The following is a 27,531-nucleotide window of genomic DNA, read 5'->3' as shown; positions in this document are numbered from 1 at the left end:
ATGGAATTACAAAGCTAAAAGCAATTTAAAAGGTCATTTCTTTATTCCCCTCCCTTCAAGTAGGATCATAGGATCATCTATCTTACAAAGCCTAAAGACATTAAAATTGAAAAAAAAAACTCTGCCGTAGAAATCTACTTTAATACTTGCTCTAAGTAATGTTACTTTTACTTATATTTCTGGAACCCAAAAAAAAGCAGAACAAAATAAAGAAACATTGGCGTTTTGAAGACAAGTGAGACTGAGTTTTAACCCTACTTACACCTAATACTGGCAGAATGACTGGGCAAATTAGTACGAGGGCTGGCAGAGTGGCTCAAGTGGTAAGCGTGCTTTCCTAGCAAGTGTGTGCCCTGAGTTCAAACCCCAGTGCTGCCAGAAATATATTCATTGCAAATTACTACATGAACTCTAAGCCTCATTTCTCAGCCATAAGAAAGGATAATACCTTATCACTGAAATTTGTTTAAGAATTAGTAAGTTAATATGCAGAGTCCCAATAATACAATATGGTACAATAGGTTATGCTCAATAATTGCCATTTCCTCCTCTCAAAATCATTTCCTAGCACTTCAGGTTCTGGTTACAGTAAGATTAATCAGAAAAACATTCCTTCTAAAAATGATGAAAATCACATTATTTTAAAGCTCTACAGAACGGCCAAATGCAGGCAGAAACTTGTGAGGAGTTTACCATGAAAGGAAGTATCTCTGATGAGATTTGCATGTTTTTACTTTCTTGCCTAGGGTAGCAGTTCTCAAATGTTTTGGAGTCAGGAATCCATCACACTCTTAAAAATTATAGCTCCAATCTTGCTCCCCCCCCGGGGGGAGGGGTGGAAGCTGAAGCCACAACCACAAGGTAAGCCAGGCAGCCCTGGTGACAGACTGGTAGACACAGCATGAAAAAGTTCACACTGCAAAGCTTTAAACCCAGTGGTGTGACAGTGACTATTCCTGTGTAGCAGGCTAGCATTGAAGAAGAAAGAAATTTTCTTACTCCCCTCTTATTGTTTAAGACTGAGCTACTTTGGGAACCAGAAAGCAAGCAACAACCATAGCTCAGAGAGCCTGGGGACAGACTGCCAGTGTCTGGGTGGGAAATGGTCATAAAAGTGGTTGTGAAGTGGGGAAAATCTGATATGGAACCACTAAGTTTAAACAGTGGAGAACTTAGGTGGTAACAGACCAAGTGGCTGATGGGTTGGTGGCCCATCCTCACTAGGGAGAAGAGAGCTTTATTGCCTGAAGATTACTGTGGAAACAGCTGCAAGGCCATGGCTGATGGAGTGTTGAACCTCCACCACCCTGGTGTTGGGGAGTTGTTAACAGATGTGACTAAGAACTCTGAGGTCAGGTCCTACAGACCATGTGATTATTCCCCCACCTCCTCCTTCCCACAAGGCGGTTAACAACTGGGTGGGGTCTTAAGACACTGAGACCAGAAGGCAAAGTGCCTGAGTCCTTCAGTTCACCATCTCCAGTCCAGAATTCAGTGCTCAGTTTACTCCCCTCCTCCCCCACTCTCCAACACATTTAGGGGACACTCCTAGGATGTAGACACTTGCTGTCCCTGGGGGCACAAAATGAAGGGACGGTGGATCAAGTGGAAACCTGTCCAGTTGTCCACAGGCTGCAAAGTTCCTTGTAGCTAATAGTGGCTCACAGTACAATAAGGAAAGCTTCTAAAGTAAAAGAGGCTCTAAAGTAGATACTGACCATTTACTGGCTCTACCCTCATCCCATGTATAGCACCAACTAGTACACTAGGAATTACAAGAGACTCCAGCAAATTTTCTTCTCTCTGAGTGGTACTAGGAGTTGGATTCAGTATCATAAAAACATGGGAAATATTTGGCTACTGAACCAGTGGCTACATTCAGTCCAGTGGCAAGAAACTGCACATCAACCCTGCCACTAACCAGTTCTGCCTGAATATTGAAAATGCTTCAATGACTTGGCTTCAAATCCTAATGCAAAAACAAAGGAAATATGAAAAAATAAGGCATATTTGACTTCTCCAAAAGCCAATAATTCCACAGTAAGAGACCTTAGTGATATTAAAGTGGATAAAATCTGAAGAATTCAAAACAATGATTATAAAAAAAAATAAACTGCAAAATTCAAGAGGGCATAAACACCTGAAAGAATTCCAAGATAATGTAAACACCTGAATGAAACACCTGAAGGAAGACAATACAGGACATGAAAGAGGAATTCAATAAAGATATACAAATTCTGAAAAACATCAAACTGAAATTCTGGAAATAAAAAGAGCAGTAAGTCAAATAAAAAACCTCAGTCAAAAGCCTTGTCAAGCCAGGTGCCAGTGGCTCAGGACTATAATCCTAGCTACTCAGGAGGCAGGGATCAGGAGGATTGAAGTTCAAAGCCAGCCTGGCCAAACAGTTACTCGAGACCCTATCTCAAAAAACTCTTCACAAAAATAGGGCTCACAGTGGCTCAGGCCTGTAATCCTAGCTACTCAGGAAGCAGGGATCAGGAGGACTGAAGTTCAAAGCCAGCCTGGACAGATAGTTCCTCGAGACCCTATCGCAAAAAACTTCACAAAAATAGGCTGATGGAGTGGCTCACAGTGAAGGCCCTGAGTTCAAGCCCCAGTGCCACAAAAAGAAAAAAAAAAAAATTCCTGTCAATAGACTGGATCAAGCAGAAGACAGATGAGATCAGGCGAGTTCAGGGTGGTATGGCCGTAGACTCAAGCAGAAGACAGAATATCAGGGCTTGAAGACAAGATAGATGAGTTAAACATTCAGATAATCATAAGTTAAAAAAAATAAGGTAGTATGAGTGGACCATACAAGAACTCTGGGACACTATTAAAACACCAAACCTATAACCTATATGGGCATAGAAGAAGACATACAAGCTAAACTCACCACAAACACATTCAATAAAATAATATCAGAAAATTTCCCAAATCTTGAGAAAGAGATGGTAATCCAGGAACAGGAGGCTCTTAGGATACTAAACAGACAAGGCCTGAAAAGATCTCCCCATGTCACATTACAGTTAAAACATTAAGAATACAGAACAAGAAAAGCATATTGAAAGCTGTAAGAGAGAAGCAAGGAAAGCACAGAATGATGTATTTCAAGCCCTGAAAGAAAATAACAGCCAACCAAGATGACTGTATTCATCAAAGGTATTCTTCATAATTGAAGGAAAAACAAAAACCACCCTTGGTAAACAAAAACTAAAGGAATGCATGACAGCTAAGCTAGCACTACAGAAACTACTTATAGGTGAGTATCCCACACAGAGAAGAGGACGATAAACACAACTATAAGTACACAGCAAATAAATCTCAATAAACAAGTAGATAAGACAAGAGGATTGGGAAAGAATCAAATATTAACATAAGCAACAAAATGATAGGAATAACTACATACTTTTCAATAACAACTTTAAAGTTAATGGTCTCAATTCTCCAATCAAAAGGCATAGACTAGCAGATAAGATTTTTTTTAAAAATGACTCAAACATTTGTTGCTTACAAGAAATGTACCTCACCAGCAAAGACAAACACAGACTTAAAAGACTGGAGAAAGATATATTCCAAGCAAATGGAGCCCAAAAGCAAATATGAGTAGCTATACTCATATCTCACAAACCAGACTTCAAAGCAAAATTAGTCAGACACAAAGAAGGTCACTTCATGTTGGTAAGAGGAACAATGCATCAAGAGGATACCACAATTATAAACACATACACATAGTGAAGCCAATTTCATGAAACAAATTCTACTGGACATGAAAGCACACACAGACGCTTAGCAAATAATACTGGGTAACTCTAATATCCCACTCTCACCAACATGTATCCAGACCAAAAGAAGTCAACAAAAAACTCCAGAATTAAATGATCCTACAGATCAAATAGACTTAACAGGTATCTATAGACTATTCTACCACTGAATGCACATTCTTCTCAGGAGCTCACAGGACTTTCTCAAAATAGATCACATTTTAAGACACAAAGTAAGTCTTAACAAATAGAAGAAACTGAAATAATACCCTGTATTTTATCAGATCACAATAGAATAAATCCAGAAATTAATAGCAAAAGAAACAATAAACAATACACAAACACAGGAGACTTTAAAAGTATACTTTTGAATCAACTGAACATGAAAACACAATATACCAGAACCTTTGGGACACAGCAAAGACAGTGTTAAGAAGAAAGTTGTTTTGTTTTGTTGTTTGGCAGTACTTGGATTTGAACTGAGGGCTATGCACTTGCTAGGCAGGCCCTCTACAACTTGAGCCATGCCCTTAGCCCATTTTGCGCTGGTTATTTTTGAGATAGGGTCTTACTTTTTACCCAGGCCAGCCTGCACTACAATCCTATTTTATGCTTCTTGCCATGGCTGGGAAGAGAGGCATGTGCTATCATGCCTTGCTTTTTCTGTTGAGATAGGGTATTGTGAACTTTTTTTCTTTTTGGGGGACTGGCCTGGAACTATAATACTCTTGAGCTCAACCTCCCCCATAGCTGGGATGACAGGGGCATGCCACCAATACCCAGCTACTGGTTAAGACAGGGTCTCATGAACAAATGAAAAGAATTAATAAAATCAGAGATGAAAAGGTGAATATCAAAACAAGTAACAAAATTCAGAGGATCATCAGGTATAATTTTTAAAACTCGACTCCATGGGTATTGGGGGGGGAGAGGGAGGGGGCGGAGTGGGTGGTAAGGGAGGGGGTGGGGGCAGTGGGGAGAAATGAACCAAGCCTTGTATGCACATATGAATAATAAAAGAAAAATGAAAAAAAAAAATAAAACTCAACTCCAATAAACTGGAAAATTTAGAATAAATGGATGATTTTCTAGGTGCACACTACCTACCAAAATTTAACCAAGAGGATATAACCATTTAAATAGACCTACACATGCAATGAAATTGGAAGTAGTAATAGCCTCCCAACAAAGAGAAGCCCAAGACTAGATGAATATACTGCTGAATTCTACCAGACATTTAAGAACTGACAGCATTGTTCCTCAAACTATCCCTTAAAATAAAAAGGGAAAAAATGCTACCAAGCTCATTCTATGAAGGCTAGTATAACCCTGATATCATAAATAGAGAAGGACCCAACAAAAACAGAAAATCATAGAGCAAGTCCCTTGGTGAACACAGATGTGAAATTCTCAAGAAAGTACCTGATTGAATAACATATTAAAAAAAATCATATACCATGATCAATTTGGTTTCACTCCAGGGATGCCAGGATGGTTCAACATTTGCAAATCGACAAGCATAATGTAACACATAAAGAGAATAAAGGAAAAAAATCACAAGCTCATCTCAACAGATTCAGAAGGAGCCTCTAACAATCAACACCTTTCCCTGAAGAACTAGAAATGGAAGGAATGTACATCAGCGTAATAAAAGTTTTATACAACAAACCTAGAGCCAACAGCATACTAAATGGTACAAACTGAAAGCATTTCTTCTGAAGGCAGGAACCAAAGAAAAATGTCCACTGTCTCCATGCATATTCAGTGCTTGAATTCTTAGCTAGAGCAATAAGATAAAAGAAATAAATAAAAGAGGTACAAATAGGGAAGGAAAAAGTCAAATTTATCCCTATTTGCACATGATAAGATCTTATATTCAAAATATCCTAAAGACTCAACCAGAAAACTCTTAGACCTATTAAAGCACTTTTGGCAAAGTAGCCAGATTTAAAAAAAAAACAAAAACAAAAACAGTAGCATTTCTATATACAAATACAAAACAGGATGAGAAATAAACCAGAAAAATATCATTCATAAAAGCCTCAAAAAATTTCCTAGAAATAAACTAAACTAAGGAGGTGAAAGACCTCTACAATGAAAACTATAAACATTTAGACAAAGAAAGTGAAGAAGACTCTAGAAGATGGAAAGACCTCCCCTATTCATGGACTGGCAGAGTGAACATTGTGAAAACAGTTACACTATCAAAAGCAATCAACAGATGTAATGCAATCCCCATAAAATCCCAATGTCATTCTTCACAGAAATATTAAAAAAAAAAATCCTAAAATCCATATGGATGCCTATGTACCCCAAATAGCAAAAGCAATCCTGAGCAAAAAGAGGTATCAAAATACTTGACTCCAAATTATACTAGAGCCACAGTTAACAAAAACAGCATGATATTGGCACAAAATCACACATGTAGACCAAGTGAATAGAAATAAGCCCATATAGCTATCTGATTCTCAACAAAGATACCAAAAAATTATGTTGACAAAAAGACAACCTCTTCAACAAATGGTGTTGGGAAAAATGAATACCCACCTATAGAAGACTGAAACTAGATCCTTATTTCTCATCCTGTACAAAAGTCAGTTCAAAATAGATCAAAGACCTGCAAATTTGAAGCCACTATCGGAAAACATAGGGTAAACACTTGAAAATACAGGCATAGGCAACAAGTTTATTAATAGAACTCTAATCACTCAAAAACAAGAGCAAGAATTGACAAATGGGATTATATCAAGCTAAAAAACTCCTGTACATAAAAGGAAACAATCACCAGAATGAAGACAGCCTACCAAATGAGAGAAAATCTTTGTCAGCATTTCATCAGATAAAGGATTGATATCCAGTATATACAAAAAGCTCAAAACATTAAATGCCAGGATAACAAATAACCCAAGTAATAAATGGGCAAATGAATACAGTTCTCAAAAGAAGACATACTAATGGTAATAAATACACAAAAAATGTTCAACATCCTTAGCCATAAAGGAAATGCAAATCAAAACCACACTGAAGATAGAGATACCAAGATGGCAGCTAGAGGGAGGAAGCAGAAAGCATGCTTCCTAAAGTAAAATCTTGGAGAGACGCTGTAGATACACATTACAGGAAGAACCACCAAGAAGAGGCAAAATTTTGACTCCTCCACACCCCCAGCCCATGCATAGCGTAACCACTCCACGTTAAACAGAGAAACAAGGAGGGCTCCCGCACTGCCAGGCACCAGCACCCAGACCACTTGGGAAGATGCAGACCACAAGGTGAGCTAAGCGGCATGCGGTATTCCCACAGACAACCCTGGGCCAGATCAGCATAGCCCCCTGGACAGACTGACCGCAACTCAGGGAAAAAAAAAGAAAACCTGAATAATAAGCAATAACAACAAAAAGGACACGTAGCAAAGAGGGCGGGGCACCCTGAGTGCCAAATGGGGGGAGGCAATCCCTCATGGAACTGTAAATAAACAAGCCCGCTGGAGAAGGTAGGGGCAGCTGCAGCACCTGCCCAGCAACCAGGAGAAATAGAAAGGGAAGGAAAACTGCCTAACACATTTTATGAAGCCAGTATTACACTTATCCCAAAACCAGGCAAAGACACCTCCAAAAAGGAGAACTATAGGCCAATCTCCTTAATGAACATTGATGCAAAAATCCTCAACAAAATAATGGCAAACCAAATTCAACAACACATCAAAAATATTATTCGCCACCACTAAGTAGGCCTCATCCCAGGAATGCAGGGGTGGTTCAACATACAAAAATCAATAAACGTAATAAACCACATTAACAGAAGCAAAGACAAAAACCACTTGATCATCTCAATAGATGCAGAAAAAGCCTTGGATAAGATCCAACACCATTTCATGATAAAAGCTCTAAGAAAACTAGGAATAGAAGGAAAGTTCCTCAACATTTATAAAAGCTACAACATTTATAAAACCTACAGCCAGCATTATACTTCATGGAGAAAAACTGAAACCATTCCCTCTAAAATCAGAAACTAGACAAGGATGCCCACTATCTCCACTCCTATTCAACATAGTACTGGAATTCCTAGCCAGAGCAATTAGGCAAGAAGAAGGAATAACAGGAATACAAATAGGTAAAGAAACTGTCAAAATATCCCTATTTGCAGATGACATGATCCTATACCTTAAAGACCCAAAAAACTCTACTCAAAAGCTCCTAGACAACATCAATAGCTATAGCAAGGTAGCAGGATATAAAATCAACATAAAAATCATTAGCATTTCTATACACTAATAATGAACAAAGAGAAAAAATATATGAAAACAATTCCATTTACAATAGCCTCAAAAAAAAATCAAATACCTAGGGGTAAACCCAACAAAGGATGTGAACGATCTCTACAAGGAAAACTGTAAACTTCTGAAGAAAGAGATTGAGGAAGACTATACAAAGTGGGGAGATCTCCCATGCTCATAGATTAGTAGAATCAACATAGTAAAAATGTCTATACTCCCAAAAATAATCTACATGTTTAATGCAATTCCCATCAAAATTCCAATGACATTCATTAAAGAGACTGAAAAATCTACCGTTATATTTATATGGAAACACAAGAGGCCACGAATAGCCAAGGCAATACTCAGTCAAAAGAACAATGCTGGAGGTATCACAATACCCGACTTCAAACTATATTACAAAGCAATAACAATAAAAACAGCATGGTACTGGCACAAAACAGACATGAAGACCAGTAGAACAGAATAGAGGACCCAGATATGAAGCCACACAACTATAACCAACTTGTCTTTGTAAAAAGGTGCTAAAAATATATGATGGAGAAAAAGACAGCCTCTTCAACAAAAACTGCTGGGAAAACTGGTTAGCAGTCTGCAAGAACTGAAACAAGATCCATGTGTATCACCCTATACCAAGATTAACTCAAAATGGATCAAGGATCTTAATATCAGACCCCAAACTCTAAAGTTGATACAGGAAAGAGTAGGAAATATTCTGGAGTTAGTAGGTATAGGCAAGAACTTTCTCAATGGAACCCCAGCAGCACAGCAACTAAGAGATAGCATAGATAAATGGGACCTCATAAAACTAAAAAGCTTCTGCTCAACAAAAGAAATGGTCTCTAAACTGAAGAGAACACCCACAGAGTGGGAGAAAATATTTGCCAGCTACACATCAAAGGACTGATAACCAGAATATATAGGGAACTTAAAAAACTAAATTCTCCCAAAATTAATGAACCAATAAAGAAATGGGCAAGTGAACTAAACAGAACTTTCCCAAAAGAAGAAATTCAAATGGTCAAAAAACACATGAAAAAATGCTCACCATGCCTAGCAATAAAGGAAATGCAAATTAAAACCACACTAAAATTCCACCTCACCCGTTAGAATAGCCATCATTTGCAACACCACTAGCAACAGGTTTTGGCAAGGATGCGGGGGGAAAAAGGAACCCTCTTACACTGCTGGTGGGAATGTAAACCAGTACAACCATTCTGGAAAAAAATTTGGAGGCTACTTAAAAAGCTAAACATTGATCTGCCATATGATCCAGCAACACCACTCTTGGGGATATACCCGAAAGACTGTGACACAGGTTACTCCAGAGGCACCTGCACATCCATGTTTATTGCGGCACTATTCACAATAGCCAAGTTATGGAAACAGCCAAGATGCCCCACCACTGACAAATGGATTAAGAAAATGTGGTATCTATACACAATGGAATTTTATGCTGCCATGAAGAAGAATGAAATGTTTTCATTCGCTGGTAAATGGATGGAACTGGAGAACATCATTCTGAGTGAGGGTAGCCTGGCCCAAAACACCAAAAATTGTATTCTCCCTCATATGCAGACATTAGATCAAGGGCAAACACAAGAGGATTGGACTTTGATCACATGATAAAGTGAGAACACACAAGGAAGGTATGAGGATAGGTTAGACATCCAAAAAACTAGATAGCATTTGTTGCCCTCAATGCAGAGAAACTAAAGCAGATACTTTAAAGCAACTGAAGCCAATAGGAGAAGGGGACCAGGAACTAGAGAAAAGGTTAGATCAAGAAGAATTAACTTAGAAGGTAACACACATGCACAGGAAATCAATGGGAGTCAACTCCCTGTATAGCTATCCTTATCTCAACTAGCAAAAACCCCTGGTCCTTCCTATTATTGCTTATAGTCTCTCTTCATCAAAATTAGAGATAAGGGCAAAATAGTTTGTGCTGGGTAGCGAGGGGGTAGGGGGGTAAAGGGAGGGGTCGGGGGTAAGGGAGGGGGTGGGGGAAGGGGGAAGAAATGACCCAAACATTGTATGCACATATGAATAAAGTAAAAATTTTTAAAAACCACACTGAAATTCCATCTCACTCCAGTCATAATGGCTATCCTCCAGAAAACAAACAAGAAATCTGGCAAGGATGAGGAGAAAAAAATGAACCCTTATACACTGTTAGTGGAGATGTACATTAGTGCAGCCAGTAAGGAAATCAGTACAGAGGTTCCTCAAAAAACTAAAAATAGTACCATATGATCCTGCTATACTAGTCCTAGGGACATACCTGATGGAATGTAAATCAGCATACAATATGGATACTTGCACACCCATGATTATAGTAGCACTATTCATAACAGCAATGCTATAGGATCAGCCTAGGTGCCCATCAACTATAAAGAATAAAAAAATATGGTACATATATAAAATGGAGTATTATTCAGCCATGAAGAATGAAATTATATTGTTTGCAGGAAAATGGATGGAACTGAAGAACATCATGTTAAACAAACATGACGTTTTCTCTCATATGTAGAATCTAAACCTAAAATGAAAGAAAGAAGATATGAATGTATAATGGAATGTTTGGAGGGTGTGCAACAACTGGGGAGGAGAGGAGAATGTGACGGGGTGGGGAAATATGATACATGTATGAAAACGGAATAATGAAACCCATTAAAAACTGTACATAAAAACGGAGGGGATAAGAAAGAGTAATAAATGGTGAATATCATCAAAGTGCATTATATGTATGTATGGAAATATCACAATGAGCTCTCTTTGTAAAACTGACATATACTAATAAAAAATGTAAAAGAACAGAGAGGCAAAAAGACTGAAAATGTGGCCAGGTGTGGTGGCTCATACCTGTAATCCCCACCACTGGGGAAGTGGAGATCAGGAGGATTGTAGTCCACAAGTTGCAAAAAGTAGCAAGACCTGCATCTCAATCAATAAACTTGGGTGTGGTGGCATGCACCTGTGATCCTAGCTACATGGAGGTATAAGTCATTGTGGGCAAAAACAGAAGACCCTATGTGAAAAATAACTAAAAGCAAAAAAAGGGCTTGGATGTGGCTCAAGTAGTAAAGTACCTGCCCAGCAAGCACAAGGCCCAGAACTGCCATAATCAATCAATCAATCAATCAATCAATATAACTGAGAATAGCAGAAAATCAGAGACCTACCTTTGAGGCTGTATTAAGGTCAAACATTGAATATAATCCAAGAAAGAAAAAGAATAGAGAATGATGGTAGGAGGCAGCGGAGAAAGAACTGAAGAAATAGTGACCTAAATTTCCCCCAATTTTGAAAAGCAAAAAACTTACACAAAGAAAACATACTTATACACATCACCATAAGGTGGCTTAAATAGGAAAAATTTTTTAAATAAAAAAAGTCTCAAAAGCAGCCAGAGAGAAAAACAACAAAGTAGAACAGAAATATGATAACTACATTGGAAACTATAGAGAACAGAAGACAATGTCTTTAATGAACTGGAAAAGTATAATGGTCAAGTCAGAATTATTCTATAAAACTACCCTTCAAAAACAAGCTAAAGATTCTTTTAGGGAAACAAAAACAGAATTTATAGTCAACCAAACGTATGGTACTTCTTCACTAAAAGTTAAAAACAGAATTACCAAATGACCCAACAATTCCCCTTCTGGATTTAAACCCAAAAGAACTGAAAACAGAAACTCAAGCATATTTATACACCTATGTTCATAGAAGTATTATTTAGTCACAATAGTCAAAAGATGTAAGCAACTCAAATGTCCATCAACAGATGCATGAACACATAAATGAAATATGATATATACACAGAGAATATTATTCAGCCTCAAAAGGCAATTCTTACATGCTATAACCTTGGGTGAACCCTGAAGACATTATGCTACATAAAATATGATATGACTCTACTTCTTTGAGGTATATAGACTAGTCAGATTCATGGAGACAAAAACCATGGTTACGAAAAGAACAGAGAAGGGGGTGGTTATTGTTTAATGGGTATGGAGCTTCAGTATGGGTTGATTAAAAAGTTCTGGAGACAGAAAATGATAATGGTTGCACACTATGTAAGAGTACTTAATACCACTAAATTTTATACTTACAATTGGTTAAAATGTTGAATCTTCTATTTCTATCTTTCTATTCTACAATAAAAAGTTCAATTGACATAATTTACCATATTCAAAGTAAAAAAAAAACCATACAATTATGTCAATTAGATTTGACTAACTTAAATATTCATGATCAAACAAACTTTGAGCCAACTTTTCTCAGTTTTTTAATTAATACTAATGAAATACCTATAGTTAACTTCAGCACTGAAATACTGAACATTACCCCCCTCAAATTAGTAAAAAGGTAATGACGTTTACTCTCAGCAGTTCTAGTTCACATTTTACTGAAGGTCCTGATTACTGGAATTAAAATACAAAATAAAGATACAGAAATTCAAGAGGAAGTAATCTGTTTCTATTTGTGAGCAACATAATTAATATAGAAAATGAACAAACAAAGTGGTTATAATTAATAACTTGTAAGTATGTTTATCCAGGTCTTAGAATATAAAGTCAACATACAAAATTTCCTGGTGTACCTATGTACTAGCATACAACTGAAAAGTAAAATTTCAAAACAATTCCAGTCAGAATTATATCATACAACATTGATTGATGATCAATTGATTGATTGATTGATGACATGAAAAAGTCATCAATCTCAATATTCATCATAGAAATACAAAATAAACATAAAGAAAAACACAAATTAGAACTACAAATTACATACCCAGTAGAATGACCAAAATTGACAAGAGTGAAAATAACTGGTGAGAAAGTAGAGTAACTTTACTCCTTATGTATTAATGAGTAAAATAGGACAAAAACCTTCAGCAGTATCTCAAAATTAAGTATACATCTATCTATGACCTAGTTGTTAATTTCACACCTAGGTATTTTATCCAAGAAAATATTCAACATTTATTCACTATGTCTGTCATTAAGTGGAACAAACAGTGGAACAGTAGTACACAGCAATAAAATGAAATGAAATACAGCTACACGGGACAACCTAGACATCAAAATACTGAGTAAAACAAGCTAGGCAAAAGAGTATGAACTGTATGATACAATACACAATAGGCCCTCCATATCTGTGGGCTCTATATCTTCAGATTAAACCAAGCTTAGATATAAAATATTTGAAAAAAAAATTGCCTAGGAGACTAAAGCTAGAGAACCACTTAAACTTATAAATTCCTGGCCACTTGGGCAACATAGCTAAGTCACTTGATTTGTAGATTTTAGTGTATGAGGGGTTATGAAACCAATCCCTCAAAGAAATAGGGGGACACTGTATATGAAATTCTACGGCAGATAAATGTAATCTATAGTTTTGGGAAGGGAGGAAACAGAACAGAAATTGCCTAGGGGAATAGGGATTAACTAGAAAAGTCACTAGATATCTTTCTAGGATGACAAAAATGTCTGTCATTTGTATGTAGGAAATGTGAATTACATCAGTGTGAAATTTGTCAAAATTAAGCAGTTAGGTTTTATGCATTACACAAAAATAAATTTTATCTTTTACAAACTATTTACCAGCATTTTGGAGGCAGAGGCAGGAGTATCTTTGAGGCAAGCCTGGACTACCTAGCAAAACCCTAAGGAAAAAAAAAATTGTTTAAAAAAAAAAAATCTAGTGGACAGATAAACAAGTAGAGAGAGGTACTGCTAATAAGAAACGGCAGAAAATTAATTGTGAAATTGGGTGGTGGGCACATAGAAGCTCATTATACAAACATTAACTTTGTATGTTTGAAATTTTCCAGAGTTAAAGATTTAAAATAACTTCCTTTAATTCTCCCTCAGCAAAAGAGAATGAGTAGTCACTGTATCTCACATAAATGAAAACCTCTTAAGGCAATTACCTGAACTTTCTTTTCTGTACCAAATACTTGTCATTTACTCTTCTTATTCATAATTTCAGCTCACCTCGAAATCTGCTCAAGTTTTCCGTATCTGTTTGTGTACTATCTAATAGGGAGACATGGGCCAGAGCTAACCCTCCAGCCTCCACTACAGTATGTTACCTACAGTAAATACATTACCCATTTCAATCCCAAAATCAAATTTAGCATCTAATGTCTTAATCTTATCTATTTACTTTATTACTTTTCTCCCTCACTAGAATTTAGCTTGAGTGGCAGCATGGATCTTATTTTGTTCACTATTTCTTCCATCTGCCACATAGCAGGTACTCAGTAAATAGATATAAGTGAAAGAATTAAAGAATGTCATATCAGAGCCCACAAGTACCTGGCTTAGCTCTATTTTGTTAATGCAAATCTTTTCCCCTTTCAGGTATATCTAGCTTATTTTGCCTTTAATCTTACTGGAATCTATATCAATGGTTATATGTTTGTTTCAAGTGCAACAGAATTTCACATTTTATTAAAAAATTAAAAGAAAAATATTTTAACACAGAATATCAATTTATTTATATATTCCAACAAATCATTAAATGATGTATGTTTTCTGTATGTACTGTTACTTTTAGTGCTCATATTCATATGGACAAAGAAAAAAGTTCTAGTGTTTTTCCATAGCTTCAAATTTTCTTATCACCAACATAAAAGTGAAAAACCCTAGCAAATATTGACAACTGAGAATTTTTTTATGGGGCATAAATCCCAGTTAAATTATTACTGAGTTAATAACAGGTTATAGTAATAACAATGATCAATTTTACCTCAGAAGACTTTAACAAACTAAGCATGTACATAAGCTTAAGATCAAATTGTTAGATCTCTTCAGTGAATTGAGAAAATCTAGATTTGTTTTCAGAATACATTCTTCAGGAAACATTGGGTGTGTCGTTTATCAGTACCTCGAATTAGAATTCTAGTTCCACCTCAATTTTGAAGCATGCCTTTTCATTCTTACATAAATCCTCAAGACAGCTTTACATTAAAAAGGATGAGGGTGGTTACTTAGTGATATCATAAAATACAAAAACTGAGTAAAACAGCTGTCATTACAACTTGTTAGTTTTAACAAGATTTTTCTTCAATAAGCAAAATATCCTACCCAGGAAATTAAAAACTTTGATTAAAAACTGATTGATTAAAAACTCTGAAAAAGATTTTCTAACATTTCAAGGGATAAGGTAAAAGAAAAGTAAACATAAGAAGAAACAAAATCACACAAAGAATGGCATTTATATATATACATATATAAAACTTTATTATTTAAAAGATTTCAGTGTCTTACATTTATCATTTGCCACAAATCAAATCCAAATTCTTTCACATGCTATTTGATATTTATAGATTATAACTTTTAAACATTTAATTCAAATGTGCCAAGTGCAGAAAAGGGATTAAAAATAGAGATTTCAAATTAAATACCAATTGAGATACACCAGCAAATAGTCTGACCTTTTCAAGTGACCTTCCCACTGAGTTTCCAATCAGTTTCCAGTCATTCAAGACTTCTTCAACTTTAGAAATAAACCTAGGAAGAAAGGAAAAAAAGCTTTGTAAATATGTAGCTGTACATTATTGTACAATTTCTTTAAAGATTTTTATTTTAACATTTTGATTAGAGAAGGCTCAGTAAGTTTAATATTGTTAGCCTAATTTATGGATATGAAGTAAAAGCAGAAATAATCCTATTGAGAATAATCCTGTTCTTAAATTTTGATTCATCTAAGTCTACTGTTTACTCAAGAAAGGCCTGGCAAGCAGGAAGCCCTGGGTTCAAACCTCAGTACTGCCAAAATAAATAAATAAATAAATAGCAAAATGAATTTGACTAGCAACATGCTCAACATCAGCAAATAGAAACTTGTCAAACTTACTTCTTATATTAAATATTAGTAATAATGTTCCTAAAAACTCTAGGTAGTATTGCTAGAGTAGTTAATTCTAGCCAAATTTTATTCAAATGCCTCAGATGTTTTTCTTCAGTTATATTATGAATTAATGCTCACATCTGCTTTAGGACAGTAATGAAAGCAATGGTAAATCAGAGCTTATGATTAGACTAAATCTTCTCATTACTTTTTAAAATTAAAAGCAGCGTAGTCAAGTGTAGTGGTGTGTACCTGTAATCCCGCTACATATGAGATGGAGAAAGAAGGATATTGAGTTGGAAACCAGCCCAAAGTTAGCCGGAACCTATCTCAAAACCAAAAAAACAAATTAAAAGCAGTGTTAACTGCTTTTCCCAATTCATTTTGGGGGAATTTAGTCAAATGACAATTATTAGTTCGTAAATGAGTGCTCCAGGGCTGGTGGTGTGGCTCATGTGGTAGAGCATGTGCATAGCAAGCACAAGGCCCTAAGTTCAAATGTCAGTACTAACAAAAAAAAAAGGAAAAAAAAAAATAGGTGCTCTAGAAATAAGTTTACATATTTACAAAATAAATTAAAATTTACTATATATCCATAGGTGAGCAAAATTTTACATGAACTATACACTGCAGGAGGCGAGGGGTATGCATGAGGCCCTAGGTTCCATCCCAAGCACAAAAGAAAAAAATATTTTTTTAAGCAGTAAGTGTATACTGCACTTGTAAAGATAAAAAACTGGAAGCTACCTTAATGTCTAATTGCTGTGAATAGTACATCCACTGAACGGTCTAATAAGCACCCACTAAAAATCTTGTTTTGAAGAACATTTGAGGAAACAAAATGTTCATACGTTAACTGTAAAAAGCTATATAAACAAGCATTCATTCAAAAAGCTTACAACACTCACAACAGAAATATGGTAAAAAATTAGTAAGTTATATCTTTGTGGTAGGCTTATGGTATTGTTTTTTAATATGAGGTATTACTGCTAAAATAAAAATAATTTAAAATATAGCTTTCAGAGCAAAAATACTTTATGAATTCATACGTATATGAAAATACTTATTGTATAAATTAATTAAAAGAGAAAAAATAGACTCTATCTATAGGTATTGAGATTTGACTAGAAAAATTCTGTAGTATTTTCCTTAAAAGCTCTCCAGATCTTAGCTATAGGGCCAGTTAACTAATTATTCTATATTAGATTCTTTTGTTATATGTTTTTGTAAGACCAAGTTTCTTTCCTTTCCTAGCTCTTGTGTCAATTTTTAATTACAGACTCATTTGTATTATTTGATTCATGTCTGTCTCTTCTACTAGACTGTACAAAAACTACCACAATCCTAAATCTCTAATGTCCCTCACTGTGCTTCACACATGGACATTCAGTAAATACTTAACAAATGATAAAGAGTTACAGACTTCTACTTAATCCTCTCAATAAATTATCTGACTAACATATAAAACATACTGACAAGAACTTTACATTCAAACATTAAACTTAAGGATCAAAAAACTTAGAAGCATTAACATTTTTCTTATAAATTATAAAATACTAGTTTGCTCTATGAAAAAGAACATAAAAGACAAAAACTAAGTTTCCTACTTTGTGATAGTCCTCTTAACTATATTAACAATTATTCTCATATGAGGAGGAAAAGAATTTAATACTCCCCTCAGGAAATTTTAAATATTTAACTAGGAGAAAGCCATCATTTTCCATTCAAAACACTGATGCTTCCTCACCCCCTCATCCTCCAAGATTCAAATTCCATTATTCTAACTACCTTCAAGACATCAATTTCAAATTTAACAGGTCCAAAAATGCACTCCTTACTATGACACCTCCTTATCTTTGTTCTTTCAGGTAATAAACTGCAGTTTATTACTACTGTGATACAGCTGTGATGTATATCAAACTTACCTACCTAAATCTTGAAATATCTTACAATCCTTCCTTTCTCTCCAGTTCTAAATCACCATCTTTCATTTAACTCATGTCCTGAAATAACTCTTAACATAACACCTGACCACTCTAAAATCAAGGATCCTTCACCATTTTCTTAAGCAGTTGTTCTTTTTCAGGTGTGATCTCCTGACCAGCAGCATCTATATTACCTGGGACCATGCTACAAAAAAAAATTGGTGGTGGGGGGAGGTGTTGCACCTCAAACCTACTAGTCAGAAACTCTGAGAGGGGAACCCAGCAATCTATGATTCTGATGCAAAATCTGAGAACCACTGGTCAAACACACTGAATCTAGATTCCTTCACGTATTTTGGAGGCTCTCCATAACCTGGTCCCACTTTCTTACTAATCTTATTTATTTCCTATAGATAGCACTTCACTCTGCATTTCTTTCATGAGGTCCCAAAAGTTCACTCTCACATTTGTCTCTAATGTTGTCCAGGTTGGTCTCCTTAGGTCAAGCAATTTTTCCACCTCAGTCTCTCCATAGATGGAATTACAGGCATGTAACTTGGTGTCTGCTTCCACTTCCCATTTTCAAAGCTGCTCATTTTCTCTTTTCTACAAAAATATCTCAAACAATTTTGTAGTGTACATCATCATCCATATTGAAACTACTGTAGTACCAAATGACTTACTTTTTAACTATTTGCTGGACTTTTAAAAACATATGGTAAAGTTTTGGGGGTTATCTCCCCCCCACACACATACAGTATAGTACTGGACGAACGGTAGTTGTCAGTGTGGTTATGTCTTACCTTTTTTTGAGGGGGCAGGAGGGAGCAGAACAGGTCCAACTATTATTCCAGCATGGATCTTTTTATATTTTCCTATGCTATCTACTGGCCTGATAGCCATAAATTATATCTCCCAATCGGAAAGATTATAAAACTATTGCAACAATCTAAATACTGACTTCAACACCCACAAAACTGAAAGGTTTCTGTGCAACGGAACAGAAAACTTCTTAACCTATCACTCCTGAACAAACCTGACTTTCAACTAGTTTCATTGTCACAAGAGTTTCACCCAAACAGCTGTCCATCTGAGTTGGACAGGCCCAGGAAGCCAGGCACATTACCCACTGAAATTTAACAACTTGCATCAAAGCGTTAAAAGCCAGATGCAGACTTCATGATTAAAAAAATTTAAAAGGTTATTCTGAAAGGCAGGATGAAGGAGCTGGTGTGATTGTGGCAGATACCCAACCATCAACATTCTGACAGCCTGATCCGAAAACAGCAGCCGCGAAGTTCACTGCTTGGGATAACAAGTGAGATGAACGCAAATGAACACAGGGGCGGTAGTGATGGACTCGGAAATTATTTCTGCGGGCGAGCAAAGGTGTAAGGAAAGTGGTCCGAGAGTAAACGAAACTTTTTCTGGAAGACAGAGTTTGACAGACGGGGGCGGGCCGGGGTGTGTCAAGACACCAGGCGTGGAAAAGAGGCGCAGGGAGGACCCGCGGTTCTCTTCCTCCCGCCGAACAGGAATCATGTGGGTTGTGTTTGGGTTGGGGAAGCGGCGGGGGCCGTCGGGGCCCAGGCTGCTGGTAACCAAAGACGCGACTCACCTTTCCCACTCCGAGGCAGTAGTGAAGTCTGTGATCTCAAACACCTCGGACTCGGGCTGCGGGAAGAGGAGGAAAAGAAACAAAGAGATTTAGCCCCGGAGCGATGACGTGGAGGAGAGAACTTAGTGACAGCGATAGGTAAGAAGCAAAGAACTCACCTCACTGTCAGCCGCCATCTTGAGGAACGCCGGGTCGACGCGAAGGCTGCTGGGAAAAAAAGAAGAGCAGGGGACGGAGGAGCGGGCTGTGAGCGGCGGTAGGCGGGGAAGTGGGCGGGGCCTCGGCTAAGCCCCGCCCTCTGTGAGTGAGTCCTGCTCAGGCAAGGAGAATGAATGGGCTTTGTTCCTCCAGGCAGGAGGAATTTAGTATGTCCACCCTCCGCCTCTGTCTGACTTAATAATATTTGAAAATATTCAGTATAGTCATGATTACAGGAGAGTGATAGAAGCAGGGCAAGACAAGGCCCTAAACTCATGTAAGACTGTATTTTTTAAAAAAACCCTAAAGCACATTAGGTTTGTTTTCATTCAAACTTTATTGATTGTCCAGCACTGAGCTAGGTGCTATAAACCTACCAACTCTTATTACCCCACCCTTGAAAGAATTTGCTGTTTAGTTAAGTTATGAAATAAAATCATCAGTCTGCTTATCTAATTTCTCGGAGGAGCAACATGCTGTTCCATAACACTTTACTTTTTTAAGCTGTTGAAGAAAGGAAGATGTACCAGCCAGACGTTAAGAACTATAGAGGGCTGACATAGTGGCTCAAGTGATAGAGGGCCTACCTAGCAAGTGTGAAGCCCTGAGTTCAAATCCCAGTCCCACCAAAGGAAAAAAAAAGAATTCTATCTCATATGCACTGAAATGTTACAGCGGAAATGATAGGATGTCTGGGACTTGCTTCAAAGTAGTTGAAGAGGGAAAGTGAGTGGAAATAGGGATGAAATAAAAGCTATGAGTAGATAATTGTTTAAGCAGATGACAAGGACATAGATGTTTATGATATACTTCCTCTACTTTTGGCTAGGTTTAAACCTTTCATAATTACAAAATTTTAAAAAATTAAATAACTGAATGAATTTTTCGACAGGGAATCTGGAGGTAAGGGACTAGGAAGTACAGCTTCAATAATAAAAATTAATCTTAAGAAGTACAGGTATCAAAGATTTGGTGAGATAAAGCACATGAAGAATTTTAACAAAGAGTTATTGCCAGTGTGAACCTTTGAACCTCTTTCTCTTGATGCTCTTACTGTCTACTACACTTAAGGACCTAGGTTACTACTACAGTAAACTTTCTCAAGAGGTTCCAGCTTATAGCTTCATTGATTTACAAGCATTTATAAAACACCTGTTAGAAGTTAATCACTAGACTAGTCTCCAGGTGTATGAAGACATAGACACAGTCTCTGACTTCAAGGAACTTGGATCTCTTAGGGAAGCTGGAATTTTGGGACATGAACAAGAAGATGTACTACATTACATGTTTCAGTATCGCTATTAACAATGTGGAAGTCAATGGTAACTTAGTGGAGAGCTGAAGGAGAAGATGGAGGCACCCATGTTAAGGGTAGGGAAGGCTTCTAAGCAGAGGAAAGAGCATGTCCAGAGGTTGGAAGTTAGGAAAGTCTGATCTGTCTAATGAACTGAGCAGTGGTCTTATACCCTTCAGCACAGTGTTTGTGATAAAGTTGGAGTGGTAAGCATGGACCAGACCATATAGGGCCTGTTAGACCAGGGTTGATTTTCTTGAAGTACAATAGAAGTCACTAGAATGTTTTAAGCAGAGGAGCAATGTGATCCAATTTACATTTTGCAAATGTCTGGATGTTATATGAACAATAAGAAGGGGGGCAAAGGAAAAGTAGAAATGGATAAAGACTCCTAAATCATCCAGTCAGAGATGGCGTGAAGGCTTTGACTAGTATAGTCTAGAGATGAGATGACAAACATTTTGGAAATAAAACAGAACTTGCTGGGTGGGTATGTGGCTCAAGTGGTAGAGCACCTGCCTAGCAAGCAAGGAACTTTAAGTTCAAATCTCAGTACAGAAAGTAAGAAAGGAAGGAGGGAGGAAAAATAAAGACAAAATAGAACTTGTTGATGTATTCAGTTCAGGGAAAGGGAAAAGGAAAAGGTAGGAATCCCAGATAATTTTCAGATTTTTGGCCTAAGCAATCGTACCAGCATGACTCCTGAGATAGGTAAGACTGGAAGGAACAAGGAAACGAAAGTTTGGCTTGGCACATATTACATCTGAGTATCATAGGATATTCAAGGGCAGTTGTCTTGGAGAAAATTAGATATAGGAGTAAAACTCAGAAGCAGGACCTGAGGTGAAGGTATAAAGTAGAGAGTTGAGACAGTGTTTGAAATCACAAGAACAGGTGAGCCAATTTAAGGATGTCCAAGGAGAAGAAAAGATACTTCATATAAACTCCTGAAGAAATTTTATGTTTGGAGATTGAATAGATGGGAAGTCTCCAGGAAAAGAATAGAGGAAAGGAGTGGCTACAAGAATAAGAAGAAAACAAGGAAAGAACGACAGTCAGATCTAGAGAGAAGAGATTATTTGAAGATGGCAAATACTGACAGCTGCTGAAAAAGTAAGGCAGAAAGGAATGAGTGGAGGGTGATTGTTTTCTGGATTTTTGGTTTGGCTCCCTTTAAGGATTATATGCCAATAGAAATATTGATGAAGGGGAAATGGGATAGTTAAAGGAGGCAATTCTCGGTAAGGTGGAAGGGGAGGAAATCCACAGAGATGATGGTCACTCAGCTTCTGGGACACCACTCCCATTGTATTCTGAAGTCAGGCTTCAGTAGGTGCCACACACAGAAAATACCTCATGAATAGCATACCCTGGAGTTGTGTGGTATAGAGGAATTCAGAACATGTGTAGTAGAAGAGAATAAAGCATCTGTGATGAGGTTGGCCTTTTTTCAAGAAGCAAAAGATGGTAAAAAAGATGAATGCAGATATAAGGAGATTTGTACATGGAAAAGAGTTTCTTGTTTGCTTACTTTTTAAGGTTCTCACCTAGTGAAGTAAGTCCATGGGCTTTGAGATCAGATCCAGTTTTAGCCATTTATGAACTATATGACTTGGGAAAATTACATCTCTAAACCAGTTTCTGTTAGTAAAGTAGGACTTGTAATACCTAATACTACGTAGGATTATAGTAAAGATTAAGTTCTATGTTCATATGTAAAACCGTACAATATCCTTCCTGGAATAGGTGATCAATTACAGTAGTAGATTATAATGAATACACCATGAAAACTATAAAGTGTTCCTAATGTGTAAAACATTACCTTTTTGTCCTTGATTAGCCTTTGAAGAAATTTTGGCACACACCAAAATCAGAAGCTAAAATAATCCCAAAGGTTTTGCTTCATGAAGTTAAATTTTAGTAACTATATGAAACTGCCTTATCGGGTTGCTAAGGAAAGATTTCTTCCAAGATATTTTTGGCTTCTCGTCTTCTCCCTGGAGAAATTTGTTAAAATAAGTTATTTGTTAAAGCGAAGTGTGAAGCCAGGATGCTAATGATGTAAAATACCCAGGAGAGATACACTTTTATTAGATTTCACTGGTTCACAAAGCAGAAAAGATTCTGTTTCTTCAGTATTAAGAGCTGTTTTGATCCACATCCAAAGGCATGGGCTTTTCCCTGTGCATTTCCTCTCTGGTATAATTCATTTATTTCAAGGTGTTACCAATAATGGCCACAGGGAGATATTTTGACACATAGGCAATTTAAGAGATTAGAAGACTGGAAAAATCACCCTCAGCCTAGTCCTCAGAGGAATGTGGGGGCATAACAGTTTAATTAGGTCTTACTGATAGAGAAAACGTTGTTTTGAAAGGAGCAACAGCCTTGAGACTACGCCATTCTTATCTATCAAGATGGCCCTGTGCAGGGAGAATCAGGAATTCTTGATGCTGCCCATGGAACAATTACAATATAAGATACAGCTGAAAGAGGAAAACACAATGAGAACAAGAAACTTCAAAGAGAAGTTCTCCAAATCAAAATTATCAGATGGTGTTTTTCCATAGTCAGCAATATTTAGCCAGCGTCTACTGTTAAGACACTGAGGTCAATCCTGTGGAAGGGTTCAAAGAAGAATAATCACTGCCTGCTAGACATGTCTATGTGTGTACACATATCTATGTACAACTCATTGCTCTAATTTACACATGTAATTCTTATTTAATCTCCAATATTTCCTTGTTTGGGATGGTGAATTATATTCCAGTCACAGATGATTAATAAGTGCAAAATCTTAGAATTAATCCTGACCTTCTATTGTGTCTTACTGTGCTGAATGAATGTCATCAACTTCTTTCATAGCAGTAACATCTCCAAGCGTGTGCTGGTCTGCTCCTCAGAGTCTTTGAACATTCACTTCAAGCTAGTTACTAATGTTGAAGAATTTCCATCTTTACTGCTTCTGCTATGTTGTTACACTTCTTTTTTTTTCAGTACTAGGGATTGAACCCATTGCCTCATGCTTCCTAGACAAGCAGCTTTACCACTTGAACCATGCCCCCAGCCCTTTTGTTTAACTTTTTCCCTGGCTGTGCTTGAACTCACCATCCTCTTGCCTGCATAAGTAGCTAGTATTACAGGTATGTACCACCATGCCCAGCTTACTGCAGTTTATCTTGTGTCATCTATTTATGTGTGTTCTTGGCCAATTGTTATCACTGCATATCACCCAAGGTACAGTCTGGGAACCTGCTTTAATTTATATTGCTTATTATACAAGTAATAGGAATGTCTTCTCATGATCAAATGTTCAAATGACATGTAAAGTGAATAACCTCCTTAACTGCCCTCTCAGCTCCCTTCCCCTCAAGATACAGTCACTGATAACAGCTCTGTGGGTCCTTTCAGACCCTTTCATAACCTTTAACATACATATTGGTATATAGAAAATTAACTTTACCTTTTTTTAATCAATTTTTTGCACAAACAAGAATAGCTAACACTTAATAGAAATATTCTTCTAAGTGCTTCACTTCTATTCACTCAACTCTCACAATAACTTTATGAGATAGACACTGTTATCATACATCCCTGTTTTACAGATGAGAAAACTGAGGCAGAAAAAACATACACAAGTTGTCCAAATCACAGACCTCATATGTGGTAGGGCAGCTCTCGTCACACCAGTACCACATTATATGAATTATCTGGCAATTCACTTTTTCATGTAAATATGTGAGTTTGAGTCCCTTTAAAGACATTGTGTAAAAGCTCTGTCTTCCTTTTTCATACTGGTATATGACATTCCCGAATTCAAAGTATAAATGTGTTACCTTTTGTTTACTTGTCTCCTGTGGCTTAGTGGCTTAGCATGTAGACTATTTACTATTTATTTCTTTTCATAGTAATCTTAGATAGGTAATGGGTGATTGGGAGGTTCATTGTACTATACTATTCACCTAGACTTTTTCTCCATAATAAAGGTATTTTTAAACACTAGGATAAAAATTTATTCTACCTTCATCTTCACAATCATATATGAAAATCACTCTGGGGGAATACTGAGAAGTAGAAGTTCTGGGTTGAAGAGTATGTGCATTTTATTTTATTTATTTTTTTAGGGTGCATTTTAAAATGTAATAGATTGCAATACACAAAATGTGCTTTACTCATTTACATACTAATATGGTACAAGAGTACATATTTCTCCCACAACATTTAATATCGCCAACCTTTTATAGTTTTGCAAATGTGCTTTTAAAAAAATTAATTTGGTTTGCATTTCCCTGATCCTTGAGGTTAAACATTTTTACATGTGTTGGTTAGCCATATGTATTCTTTTTATTTATTTATTTATTTATTTGTTTATTTTTGTTTGAACTCGAGCTTCATGTGTGCTAGGCAGGTGCTCTATTTCTTGAGCCATACCTCTAGCCCTTTTGTTTGTTGGAAGTTTTTGAGATAGGTGCTCACAAACTATTTGCCCAGGCTGGCCTCGAACTGTGGTCCTCCTGCTCTCTGCCTCCTGACTAGTTAGAATTACAGGCATGCAATCCCCAGCTGTCTTCCACCCTTATAAAGAGTGATTTCAAATCTTTTCCTTGTTTTACTGTGGCATTTCAAGGATCTGTGTTTTTAATAAAATCTTTCCAGATGAAGCTGAAGGCCAAACATAATTGGGAGTCATATTTGGATGTCATCTTTGCCTCCGTGTCATAGAGTTGAAGACTTTTCTGCTCTCCATGCCTTTCTGAGTTGCTAAACAGATGGGGGTATACAGCTCAAGTGATACAGCTCCTGCCTAGCAAGCGTGAGGTCCTAAGTTCAAACCCCAGTACTGATGCGGAAAAAAAATCCCCTGAATTTTAGAACACCTTACTTAATGAAACCAGTAGCCATTCATTCAGAATCACAGGAAATTCAATTTTCTTTGATATTTCTCCAGGCTGCTGTGACTCTTGGACCTCAGTGATTACCTTTATCTTTCTTCTCAGCCCACTGAGATGCCCTATTTATCTTGTCCTCCAACTTTCATCCCCTACTCTTGCCACCACCTTTTTAAGAGAAAAAGAAAAAATTTAGGGCAAAGTGCTGTTCGGAAGTTTGTGCTCCTTAAAAGCAACAGGCTACTTTATGGTCTTCCTGGAAAAAAAAATCTTCCACTTTTTCCCAAAACTATGTTGCAAGGGACAAATAGGTCGTGCTTAATATACTAGACATGCAACTCACATTCAAACTGCTGCTGCCTCAACAAGAAAGCTTTTTTTAAAACTGTAAAATCCTTTTCTACTCAATACATTGGGGTTGACCAAGCATTCCAAAAATTATTCATTGTGTCCTCTTACAGCTAACATTGGATTCAAAACTATAATTGTCATCCCTTTCAAGCCCCTCCTTGCAGCATCTCATTTTGGCACTAATGCTTCCTGAAATTATTTCTCCTCCTTTCCATCTAGCCAGAATGTAATAAAAACAGTTCTGCTGAGAACTTGAGCTTCTCCTTTAGTGAGCAAAATGCCAGTGCATGAAATTCTCCACTGTTTTTGAGCTCTTGAAACATTCAATAAGAACCTTCTATAGGTTTTTACAACAGAGGAAATAAAGGTAATTAAAACACATTACTTATCCTCCAGAAACAAGAATTTAATAGGGACATAAAATAACTAAAACAAGGCTTCCTCTATTAAGTGTCATAACAAAAGTTTGAATTGACGTGGGAATAGACTGGATTGGAGGGAATGTATTGGATCAGAGAGACTCATAGTCTTGGAAAGCCACCAGAGAGAAGACTTGCCCACTGTCTTGTCTCTCTTTTTTTCCTAGTTTTTGTGTGAAGAAATTTCTTATTTACTGTTTGTGAATTCCAGATTTTTAGAACTAGAGGGGATTGCTTAAATCATATTGTACATTCCTTTCATTTATAAATAGGAAAACTCAGCCCAACTCACATAGCTAGACAACATTAAGGATGAACACTCAGTAATCCTAACTACTATCCTAGGGACTCTTTTATCAAAAATAATGTCTTTGTTGTCTTTATTGTTTTAATTATCTGTTGTTCTGTCTCTTGAAATATCAATATCTGACATTCAGATAATTCGGGTTGGAGCTCAAGGCTTCTTTCAGAGACAATTGCCTTGAGTAGTTAAACTGTGTATATATACAAAAGATCATATTGTCAAATCAGACACAAGCAAGATATTACCTAGTATCAAGCTTTACTAATTGTTTCAGGAATATTGTCAATCAATAAGAACAAGAAAAACAGGTAGAGGTCTATGAGGCACTGAAGGCAGATTCCAGGACCTTCCTTCCTTGTAAGACATATGTCCTCTGTAATGAAGATTTCCATTTTGTCCTGAATAGCTGTATAGTTTATGTGAGATTTCCAGGAAGCTGTGCTCCTTAAATCCATAGATTCACCATAAGCTACCTAGGAAGGGGATATATTGCAAAAGCATTCTGTGGATAAGGACTTTCTTCCTAGCAACATTTACTGGAAGTCCATTTATCAACGTTTACAATACTGAATCACCTAACTTTCTCTAGGAGCATCTTGAGCCACCCACTTCCACCCCCCAGTAATG

The 27,531-nt window shown here is 36.8% G+C and overlaps 1 protein-coding gene across 3 annotated transcripts in view; it reads right to left on the bottom strand.

Annotated features, from left to right (window-relative positions):
• Rab3gap1 (RAB3 GTPase activating protein catalytic subunit 1) overlaps positions 1-19,661 on the bottom strand; it is a 115,001-nt gene extending 95,340 nt beyond the window's left edge. For all 3 annotated transcript variants that reach the window (XM_074070627.1, XM_074070628.1, XM_074070629.1), the window contains exons 1-3: positions 19,608-19,661; positions 19,450-19,505; positions 15,491-15,566 (exon numbers count right to left, since the gene is read on the bottom strand). In XM_074070627.1, coding sequence (XP_073926728.1) covers positions 15,491-15,566; positions 19,450-19,505; positions 19,608-19,625 — 150 coding nt within the window. In that variant the 5' untranslated portion in view covers positions 19,626-19,661. The remainder of the gene's footprint in view (positions 1-15,490; positions 15,567-19,449; positions 19,506-19,607) is intronic.
• Positions 19,662-27,531: the final 7,870 nt, after the last annotated feature.

This window comes from Castor canadensis, chromosome 4, assembly GCF_047511655.1.
Source record: "Castor canadensis chromosome 4, mCasCan1.hap1v2, whole genome shotgun sequence".
Classification (NCBI taxonomy): Eukaryota; Metazoa; Chordata; class Mammalia; order Rodentia; family Castoridae; genus Castor; species Castor canadensis.
Note: the sequence above shows the minus strand (reverse complement) of the source record. Positions and strands in the feature narration are given on the sequence as shown.